The sequence below is a fragment of the Sarcophilus harrisii genome, chromosome 3 (assembly GCF_902635505.1).
Source record: "Sarcophilus harrisii chromosome 3, mSarHar1.11, whole genome shotgun sequence".
Classification (NCBI taxonomy): domain Eukaryota; kingdom Metazoa; phylum Chordata; class Mammalia; order Dasyuromorphia; family Dasyuridae; genus Sarcophilus; species Sarcophilus harrisii.
Window position 1 is genome coordinate 67,548,578 of NC_045428.1, and position 11,279 is coordinate 67,559,856.

Sequence of the window (11,279 nt, forward strand, 5' to 3'; positions counted from 1 at the left end):
TATTTTAAACTGCCTGGCACACTGCAATAATAATAATACTCATTTTATCCATCTCAAAAGGGGCATTTTAAAGTAAATGCTGTCTAAATTCTAAATCACTAGGTAAATGTATGTTGCTTTTATCAAAATTATCACAGTTCAATAAATAATGCATAATTTTAAAAATATCTTCCCAGATTGTGACTATGAACCACTAGCTAATGTCATTCCAAAGTTTCTTTACCATTCCAAGCACTCTCACATGTAATCCCATTTTTTTCTGTTGCAACTAGAGAGAATATTCTCAGCAACAATAATAAATAGCTCTACATTCAGAAGGGGACTGACAATTTGGCTCAGGTCATGTGAGATGGGGACAAAGCCTAGCATTCCGGCCTCAGATCTGGACCTGGCCATGCAGAGAGAAAAGTGCCAACCTTATTTTCTCAGACGATGAGGTAGAAATTCAACCAAAAAAACAGAAGAGGCAGGTGTAGAATAACTAGGTGTCATTTTGCATAGTCACTTTGGGGAATGGAACGACAATTTAAAATGATTAATCTTGGTGCTTTTTGACAGCTGCAAAAACAAGCCTCTGGAACCTAAAATGAGTCAGTCATAGGACCTCGTTAAGGGAGTTCAGGTCTAGGGAAGCCAGATGTGGTGATGATTCATGTAAGGCATCACATCCAAAAATTAATTAATTTGATTAATTACTTTTTCTTGTGATTTTTTATTAAGGATGAGCCAAGCTCTGGAATGGATCCTAAATCTAAACGACATCTCTGGAAGATCATTTCAGAAGAAGTACAAAACAAATGCTCAGTGATACTTACTTCTCACAGGTAAAGAGAATTATAGAAACTTAGAGATCTAAGAATACAAACTCTGAAATATATCTTCATGATGATATTCAAGAAAACAATTAGTTATAATACAATTCATTAAAACAATAAGGATTTATTGACTGCCTTCATATATACATAGCAATGTTCTAGGAAACATGTGGTGGCAGATTCAAGAATACAGACTTAAGTCACCTTGAAGATATAGGATACAAACCATCATCTATTTAAATTTAATTATATATTTGTTTAGTCAAACTATCTGTTTAAACTTAATCTTTGTTTAATAGTTTCTAAATAAGTATGTAGCATAATCTAAACATACATTTAAAGATTAGATTAGGGAGGATGTGGATAACATATTCTTTAATACAAAGTAATTATATGCTAGGATTATTCTCACAAACTTTAAAACTATAAAGAAGACTGTTTAGAGCAGGGGTCCTCAAACTTTTTAAATAGGGAGCCAGTTCACTGTCTCTCAGACTGTTGGAGGGCCGGACTGTAGTAAAAACAAAAACTTTGTTTTGTGGGCCTTTAAATAAAGAAACTTCATAGCCCTGGGTGAGGGGGATAATCGTCCTTAGCTGCCATATCTGGCCCGCAGGCCATAGTTTGAGGACCCCTGGTTTAGAGGAATCATGGAAAAGAGAATAGAGATCTGGCCTTAAAATCAGGACTACCTGGATTGAAATCTTGCTTCTGAGATAGGGTTTTTCACTGGCACACCCCACTTAACTTCAGAATGCTCCAGCCAACTGTCTAGTACTGGAAGTTGCAAAACAATTGCTGATCTGCTTTAATGTGTGGAACATACTATTCAGAAGTTTTTTAAGCAATGAAATCACCTATCTGTTCTCCAAAACCCCCAAGTGCCTTTGGCCCATATTCCATAATCTGCTAATCAGTGTTAAATCTAGGAATTTGTACAAATAGGATCCCTCTCTTTCAATAGTTATTTTATTCTTTTTAAGGGATAGTGCTGAAACTTAGGGAAGGAAACCAGTTTTTTCCATGTCATTGACTAGATGAGCTATTCACCAACACCAGAGCAGTCAACATGAATTGGCCATGGAATAAAGGAATACAACTCTAGATGTGTTTTCTTCTCCTATGTTATGGATTGAACAAAAGAAGGTATTCCTGGGCTAAGTACTAGAGCTTGACATAGAATTAAGAAGACCAGGTTCAAGTCTAGCCTAGACTGTGTAACTCAGGGGAAGTCATTTAATCTCATCTGCCTCAATTCTCTCATCTGTAAAATGGGAATAAGTTGTGCCCAGTGTTATATGAAGCTAAAGTGAGATAACATTTGTAAGGAGTTTTGTAAACCTTAAAGCTCTATATAAATGCTAGTTATTATTACTATTATTATCATTATAATTAATTTGAGAATACGAGTAATCACTATTGCTTCAGAAATGTTAAAAAAGTCATTTTCTTTATTGAACTGTGAGGATGCTATTTGGGGCCTCCTCCTGTGTCCTTGATAATTACTAGGTAGAAGATAGTTCTATTTAGGAACTAAGCATCTCTAACTAGGCAAGTACCTCCCTAGATCTCAGTGTTCCTCTGGTTTTCTTGTGATTTTCACCCAGTAAATTCAACCCCAAAATCCTTCTAAATTAAAAGATTTTCGAAACAAAAGGAGCATCATATGATCATTAGATCTGAATTGAAAGTGACCTTGGAGTCTTCATTTTACAGATGAGGAACTAAGCACAGATTTAATAATTTACCCAAGGTCATATAGATGATCAAGTATTTGAACCCAACTCCTTTGATTCCAGAGACAATGATCTTAGACTTATGGTGGAAGATGGGACAGGAAGCTGAAACAGTGGGGAAAGAAATCCCTTTCAGCACCAAGGACAGATTCCAGGTCTTGCTAAGCAGGGCAACTTTATAACTCTAGTCCTAACCCACCCTAGCCTCCAGTTTTTGGCATATTCTATGCCTTTAGCACCTAAAAATATCATTTACCTTTACTGTCTTTTATTCTGGTACTTCCACTGGTGACTCAAGATTGCTATCCTAATATAGACTTTATCCACTTCTACTCCTAAACAAAGCACCCTAGATCTTGTGACAGAAATCCCCATTACTCTCTTTAATATAAGATCTCTTAATAAAGGATTGCTTCCTCTTCTCCATATTCATAGTCACTTCTTTGGGAACCAAGAATTTGTAGGACATGGAAAGACCCTGATTCCTCTGAGATTTAGGAGTCATAGATATCTTCTCATAGGAAATCAAGAAATTATAGTTCCTTCAGCCAAACTGGGAAGACAAAAGTTAGAGAAGAAATAGACAAATTCTTTAGGGAAAATTTTGAAATGATAAATTGGGATATGTTGAAAGAAATAATAGATTTATGTGGAAAATCAGGGACAGATTCTATTTGGAAGTGATGATAGCAGCAAAAGTACAAAGGTGAGAACAAGTAAGATAATGGGCTAAGAGGGAGGTGATCAACATAGCAAGAAGAATCATCATAATTACAAAAGTCCAGTAATGAAGTCATTATTTTTAGTTCATTAAAAGACACACATAATCAAAGTTGAGCACTTAATTATAATCCTGTTATAGAATACTGAAGATTTTTCCACTTTATTTTTCAGCATGGAAGAATGTGAAGCTCTCTGTACCAGATTGGCCATTATGGTGAATGGAAGGTTCCAATGCATTGGTTCTTTACAGCACATAAAAAGCAGGTTAATAACCAATAGATTGTTTCTTAAATGGATCTAGATATGTGCGGGGCTCTGCTTCAAAGATCATTTCAGTTGTCTATTATGCAATGAATTGAGAAAATGGAGTGGGGAAGCTAATCATTTGAACGAAATTAATATCTTCCCCTTAAAATTAAAAAAAAATATTTGCTTTGGGTTTATTTTACTTTTAAAACCTGACAATAGGAAACATCTAAAGCTTACTGAGGTTGGTTTTTCTCATGATGTGTTTGACAGAAAAATTATATACACATATATATATGTTATATATACATATATATATAGAAAGAGAGAGGAAGTAGACTAAGATAAGGCATTTATACTATTATTTTGTAATTCAGGTTGAGTTGAACTTTGACAAATACATTAAATTGTAGACTTGATAGTAAGTTAATTACCATTTTCCTAGTTCTTCCACAAATTGCTTTATAATTTTACCACTTTGGAAGCCTGTAAAGGTAAATGTATATATGGAGGGGAGGAATCTCTTGTGTAGAAATAAACACATAAATAATTTTATTAATACTGATTTATACTAAAATTGATAACCTATAATCACCAAAGTCTCTCTCAATCTAGAGAGAGAGGGAGGAAGGGAGGAGTGGGCAGGAAGCTAGGTAGTTCCATAGCATATAGAGTGCTTGGTCTGGAGTCAGGAGATATGAATTCAAATTAGGGCTCAGATTCTTAAAAACTGTTCAACCTTAAGCTTTGTAAAATATTGATATTTTTAAATGTAACTTTTATTCAAAGAATCTGATTGCATGTCATTGTAGACAAAAATTTTAAATCATGTCATTAAAATCTTTTCAGGTCAAAAATTAGCCTGATTGTCCTACAATGAAATATATATATATATATATTTTTTTTTAAAGAAAAAATGTGGTCAGTTTGTATACAATTAAATAATTGATTTTCACCTAGTTTTCCAGTGAAACAACTTTACTATAGCATTGCTCACATCACATTTTCAATTTTTCCTTCTAGATTTGGAAGAGGATTTACTGTAAAGGTTCATTTTAAAAACAGTAAAGCAAATATGGAAGTTCTGACACAGTTCATGCAACTACACTTCCCAAAAACATATCTAAAGGTAAATATGTGATTGAAAAAAGGGTGATTTCAAATGGAATATAGACTTGGAGGATTATTGAATAATCACAATATGAGCATGGATTTAGAATCAGAGGTCCTGGCTTTGGTATTTACTAATCGTATTACTCTGGGTAAGCCATTTAATCTTAGCTTCCACATTTGTAAAATGGGAATAATGATACTTGACTTTACAGAGTTATTATGAACAGAACATGTTATAAAGTTAAATAAAATCCTAAGAATACAAACTATCAACATTATTATTTATATTGTCTACTAAATATTTTCACAAATGTATAGAGACCAGAGTTTTCAGGATGTAGTAAAAATTAATATTAATCCTCAATTGGAGGCAGAGGGAAGATATCAGGAAATGGGATAGTGATTGTTGCTTTACTTTGTTGTTTGTATATAATATTGATCTATCTATTGAATATTTATGTATATATATATATGTTTAGTTATGTGTATATATATATACATGTATGGATATAGTGGCTCAGTGATTAGAACACTGAGGTTGGAGAAAGGAAGAGCTAAGTTCAAATACAACCTCAAACACATACTAACTGTGTGAACTTGAATAAATCATTTAACCTCTATTTACCTTAATGAATGGAGGAGAAAATGGCAAACAGCTCCAGTATGTTTACCAAGAAAACCCCAAATGGGATCATGAAGAGTCAGGCTGAATAATCAAATCACAACAACAGAATACACATATGTGTATGTATATGACATGTATATATAAATGCATTCTATATGTGTATGTATATATATAATATTTGCTAAGTATATATATACTATTCAAATATATCATATATGCAAAGAATATATTGTTGTTGTTATTGTTGTTTAGTTATTTTTCAGTTGTGTCTGACTCTTTACAATCTCATTTGCAATTTTCTTACCAAAGATACTGAAATGGTTTGCCTTTCTTTCTCTAGCTCATTTTATAGATGAAGAAATTGAGGCAAACAGGGTTAAGTGGCTTGCTCAGGGTCACACAGCTAGTAAATGTGTGAGGCTGGATTGGAGCTCTAGGAGATGAATCTTCCTGACTTTAATTCTGGCACTCTACTGCATTATCTAAATGCCTATACTATACTAATATACTATATTTAGGTACATATATAATATACATACATATATATGTGTATACCTGTACATGATAAATATATACATACATGTATATGTACATATACACATGTATATAGTCTTAGGAAGGTAGTATACTTCAGATAATCATCCCAGCTTCATTACTTGCAAGAGATCTTCAAAGTGGTCTGGATATATCCTTATTAACTTATAGATCTTAAAAATGAATAAATACTTAGTCATCCGAAGAAGATTCATCAGTTATAAAAATGAAAATGTGCTAGCATTCTGAGAATATAAGAAATTGGACTTGGCCTTAAGTGTTGAAAGTAATACAGGCAGGAGGAAATGTAGTATTGTCCATGCATGAAAGAAGTAAGGCAGCTTTTATAGGAGAATGATGAATTTAGGATATTTCTCTTGTCGGTTTCTTGATGCAATTCTGTCATATGATTTAAGATAACTGCAAAAAAAAAATCCAGAATTATGGAAAGACAGCTTGGTTATAGTGGAAAGAGCCCAGGACTGTGAACTATGATTCTGGTCTGGGAAGATACTAAACGCTAGAAAGGTCCCCTTTTGCCCCACAGGTCTCAATTTTATTTATCTCTTCAATTAGGATAAAGCACTTGACCTACCTAACTAGAGTAGGTGTCCTGCTCTAAACTTTAAAAAATCTAGTGTTGACAGAAAAAGAAGGCAGTGTGAAATTTCCAATTCTCAGTAACTTTGAATAATTCTCATAGAAAGATATTAATTCTCAAAGTGATGTCTATAGGATTTTGGAATAAATGTTTACATAAAGTTAATAGAGAGCACTTGATTATTTTCATTAGCTTTTCATGTTGCTTTCTATCTTTTAGATTTTGTGAAAATGTTCATTTCATCTTTGCAAACTGTTATTTTACAATGTAGTCAATATTTACTCTGCAACATCATTTACTGAGGGAAAATGTCTTCAGTTTCCTTAGTCCTCACTAATGTTATGTCTAGACAAGTCAATACTACCTGACATCCCAAAATATATTGTATTCTTTGATTCTCACAGGACCAACATCTTAGTATGCTGGAGTATCATGTGCCAGTCACAGCGGGAGGAGTAGCAAATATATTTGATCTGCTAGAAACAAACAAGGCAGCCTTAAATATCACAAACTTTTTAGTGAGTCAGACAACTCTGGAAGAGGTAAGAAAAATGTGATTTATCCCTTAAACTTTACATGCTGTTGAATGTGAATGTTAACTGTAAATGTCCCTTTTTTTGTTTGTTTGTTTGGTTGGTTGGTTGGTTTTTTTTGCTGAGGCAATTGGGGTTAAGTGTGCCCAAGGTCACACAGGTATAGGAAGTGTTACATGTCTGAAACTACATTTGACCTCAGGTCCTCCTGACTTCAGGGCTGGTACTCTATTCACTGCACCACCTAGCTGGCCCCATTTATATCTTTTTAATGACATAGAATTTGCCTTTAATTAGAGCAGTATTTTTGTATGTAACCACAAATCCCAGCATAGCTTTTGATGAATTTATATTTGAGTTTGAGGGTAAAGTTGTTAGTGGATTTTTTTTAACCATATGAAAGCAATTATTTCTTTAATGAACAACTGATGATTTTCAGTTCTAGTATTGGCTAGTATGTCTCCTATGTCTGGAATATTTACCACCCCTTCTCTTTCCTTATCTCTGCTCATTCATACTGTCCTTGCTCATCAGGGTCCAGCTTAAGTGCCATTTCTTTTATGAAACTTTCTTGATTCCCCCCAGCTAGAAATGATCTGTCACACATCTTATAATTCTTCCTTTGAACTTACAATCTAATTTGTATGATAATTAACATTCATATATTCAAACATGTTTTATATCTGTGTTGGATTATATAGTTTTTGAGAACAGAAAAAAAAAAAAAACATTTTTATCTTTGTATCTCTTCTAGTGACCAGCACAATGCATTTCACAATAAAACAAATATTTGTTGAATAAATGAATTAATGAAGAGTGAGCAGATACCTGTACAAAACAATAAGAAGTTTATATTTAATTCAACAAGTGAACTTGCAATTAATGCTTTACTTAAGTTTCTACTTGATAGAATTCCAAAGTAAATGATTTTATCAGTCACCTTTATAGAGCAAAAATCCAGTCAAGAGTGTAGGCAGATATATTGAAATAGAATCTTTATCCAAATTTGGATAGATTGACAAAATTGAATCAATTGGGCTTTTGCAAAGAGTATTCTCTAATGACATTTCTATCATCTAACTTGGTATAAATAAGGGCTTCATAAATCAGCCTCTAACACAGTTGTTCCATTTTAACTTACTATAAATTACCCAACTCAGTGCTACAGAAAATCTTCAGTGTATCCATCATAAAAATGGGAGTGGAAAGTGAACTTTTAATTTTCCAGCATCATACCTGTTTTTATGAGTATATATATATATATATATATATATATATATATATATATATGAGTTATATAGAAATAGAAATATATTTGTGAGTGATGCCTCTGTGCATTATACAGGAGGCATTCAGGAAACATTTTTTTAAAGTTGAATTGAGCCAAAGCTCTTGTAGTTACTTTATTTTTATTTATTTATTTATTTTCACAGTTTCTGACTTTCCCTTTCCTTATTGCATACAGAAAATTGCAGGAGGTTCCATGTATCTTTTCACATTATAGAAGATTTAATTTGTGTCTTTTCTTCTGGGACCTTCAATACTTTCCTCAGCATCAACATCCTCTCCATTCCCCTCAAAAAAAAAAAAAAAAAAAGCCTTAGTCAGCTTAATGAGATGTTTAAAAAACTGTAAAAGACTTGGTTTTGCTTAATAGATGTCATTTGATTGACTGAAGAAAAAATTGTATTGAAATGTTTAGATATAAACTGACCCATGACCCTGATAAAATTTCCATCAGAGATATAAACATATGGGAAGATAAAGCCAGGGTCCTCTTACCTCATCTTGGCAGGCAATCATTTTAGAAAATTCAAATTTAATCAATTAATTAGTCTATTATATAAAAATTACATGCTATATTGGAAGCTTGGACAGGTCCCATATGGTGCCTCCTTCAGTTGCTGATTTCCTTTTAATTGACATCCTTTTAATTTTAGTTTTATGTGCTTTTAAACTTACAATATTAATTTTAATAGGATGTTTATGATTAGCAAATACCTATTGCATTTTAAACAAGAAAACCTAAAATCTGATGGACCGGACCAGACCATGTTTTAGGCAGAGTCTATAATATGTTCATAATTATTTTGTTATTAATTAAGATAAACATTTTTAAATTAAGTGTTTGAACATGTGTTGGTGCATCTCTGAGTTTTCTTGGAGAAGCACCATGTCTCACTTCTTGTGTATATGCATTTCTGTAAGCACCCCTTCTACACCCCTGTGTTTTGATCTAATTTGATCTAGTAGTAACTGTTTGCTTTCCTTTGAAACATCAGGTTTTCATTGACTTTGCCAAAGACCAAAAAGCCCATGTGAACTTGGAAACGAGCAGCCAAGGTTCCAGCATCAGTGGCGACTCTCAGGATGAGCAACCTGAGTCTTAGCCCTGGGTAACTCACTCCCACCTGGTCATTGCCAAAACATTCATGGTGAAAAGGAACCACCGGAGATGCCATTTCATCACTGTATCTTAGTTTTAAATTATTCTGTTGCATGAAAACTTAGAATTGTGTGAGACTAGCAAGGTAACTGAACTGCAGAGCCCGAGGAACGACATGTATCGTCATTATTGAAAAGAACGTACACATGCAGGACTCTAAGAAGAGTAACGTGTTTTTGGTGAGGTTTCTCAAAGAAAATGCAAAGCTGCTTGAGAGTGGATGGCAACATCTTCCCTTATTCATTTAAATTTTTAAAATAAAACATGAGATGTAGTTACTATGAGTCCAAAAATCAGAGTGAAGAAGAAAACTTGAGAAAATGGGAGATATAGAAATGTCTTGCAAAGACTGCAAATGTAAGAAAACAACAGGATAGGCATCTTCTCCAAAAGAATGCACCCACTGTTAGCCATACTGAGTGAGGATCAGATTCACATCAATGTCAAACTGTGGCCATAGAATGGATGCATGGCACTGAGTCCTGATAGGTAGCCCGTGGACCTATTTATCAATGGGAATATATTGTCTCCCATCCACCCAAAAGAAAGTACATTTCTATAAGAATGTGGCATAGAACAGTTTACCCTGGTGGTAAGGAGAATATATGCCCATTTCTGACTTGTCATCCCTGCCAATAAGGGGACTTAGGGATCAAAAAAAAAATACCCTTTCAGGGAAAAGATGGCTCTGTCAACCAGGCAGATATTGAGCCTGGGAAACTGGGAAAGAAATCATGTGCTGCAGGCAGGCAGTTTTCTTCAGCTATTGATGAAGCCATTTGGCACACCTCTGCCCAGGGAGTAACTTTGGGGAAGGAGGGCACCTTCAAAGATTACTTTTAGCCAAAATGCACAAGCTAAGTCAGATTACATGGGTGGCTGTGGGACAGAATCCTTGATAATAGCTATTAGGGTGTTTTCTATATATGTTTTGCTCAGTGTAACATTTTGTATATATAATATGTATAAAACAATGCCAGTGTTGGCACAATTGTTTCAGTGTTGAAAATCAATAAACATGAAGTGAAAAAACAAAACAAAATCAAACTTATAAGGTGTTTCATTTAGCTCAAAGCTTACGAAGGAACCAAAAGCAAAATAGTAACCAGTACTGTCAGGAGGAAGGCTTTACTTGAAAGCTATGGCATCAATCTTAAAAAATTTCAACATGCATCCCAGGAAGACATTCTACTATAGTGCAGTGGAAAGCATTCTGAACTTGGAGAAAAAGCATCTCAGTTCAAATCCTACCACTGCCATTTGCTACCAATGTGACTTTGCCCTCTCTCGATTGCTTTTCTTGTATGTAAAATAGAGATAGTAGACTGGATGACTTCCAATGTCCCTCTAGCTCTGAACTTTGGATCCTCAGACTGAGTGTCTTGATGACTTGGTGTCATTTATTAGCTATGTGACAAAAGGCAAAGGGTTTCATTTCTCTGGGTCTTGATTGCTTGCTTTTGCAAAAGTATATGAAAGTCTTTCAACCACATCTCCCCCAAATCAGTACATTACCTCAGAAGCATTCATTGTGTCTGGTTTGTGAGAGGAAGAATGAGAGAGACACAGCAAGGTAGAAAAGGAGAGAAGAAACCAGAAATAAGAAAGGAAAGAAAAAAGAGAGAGGAAAGGAAAGAAGGGAGGGAAGAAGAGAGAGAAAGCAAGTTGGAAAGTAAGAGAGGGAAGGGAGGGAAGGGAAAGGAGGGAGGGAAAAGAGAGGGGGAAAGAGACAAAGGGAGGAAGGGGACAGAGGAAGGGAAAGGAAGGGAGGCAGAAGAGGGAGGGAAGAAAGGAGAGGGAAGAAAGGGGGAGGGAGAAAAAGGAGGGAAAGAAGAGCAGAAAGAGGAGAGGAGGGAGAGGGGGGGAAAGGAGAGAAAAGGGAAGGGGAAGTGAAGGAGGGAAGAGAT

The 11,279-nt window shown here is 34.5% G+C and overlaps 1 protein-coding gene across 3 annotated transcripts in view; it reads left to right on the forward strand.

Annotated features, from left to right (window-relative positions):
- Nucleotides 1-10,431, forward strand: part of ABCA12 (ATP binding cassette subfamily A member 12) — a 243,352-nt gene extending 232,921 nt beyond the window's left edge. For all 3 annotated transcript variants that reach the window (XM_031958095.1, XM_031958097.1, XM_031958096.1), the window contains 5 exons: nt 721-824; nt 3,446-3,538; nt 4,544-4,649; nt 6,798-6,935; nt 9,209-10,431. In XM_031958095.1, the coding sequence (XP_031813955.1) occupies nt 721-824; nt 3,446-3,538; nt 4,544-4,649; nt 6,798-6,935; nt 9,209-9,316 (549 nt within the window). In that variant the 3' untranslated portion in view covers nt 9,317-10,431. The remainder of the gene's footprint in view (nt 1-720; nt 825-3,445; nt 3,539-4,543; nt 4,650-6,797; nt 6,936-9,208) is intronic.
- The last annotated feature ends 848 nt before the right edge of the window (nt 10,432-11,279 follow it).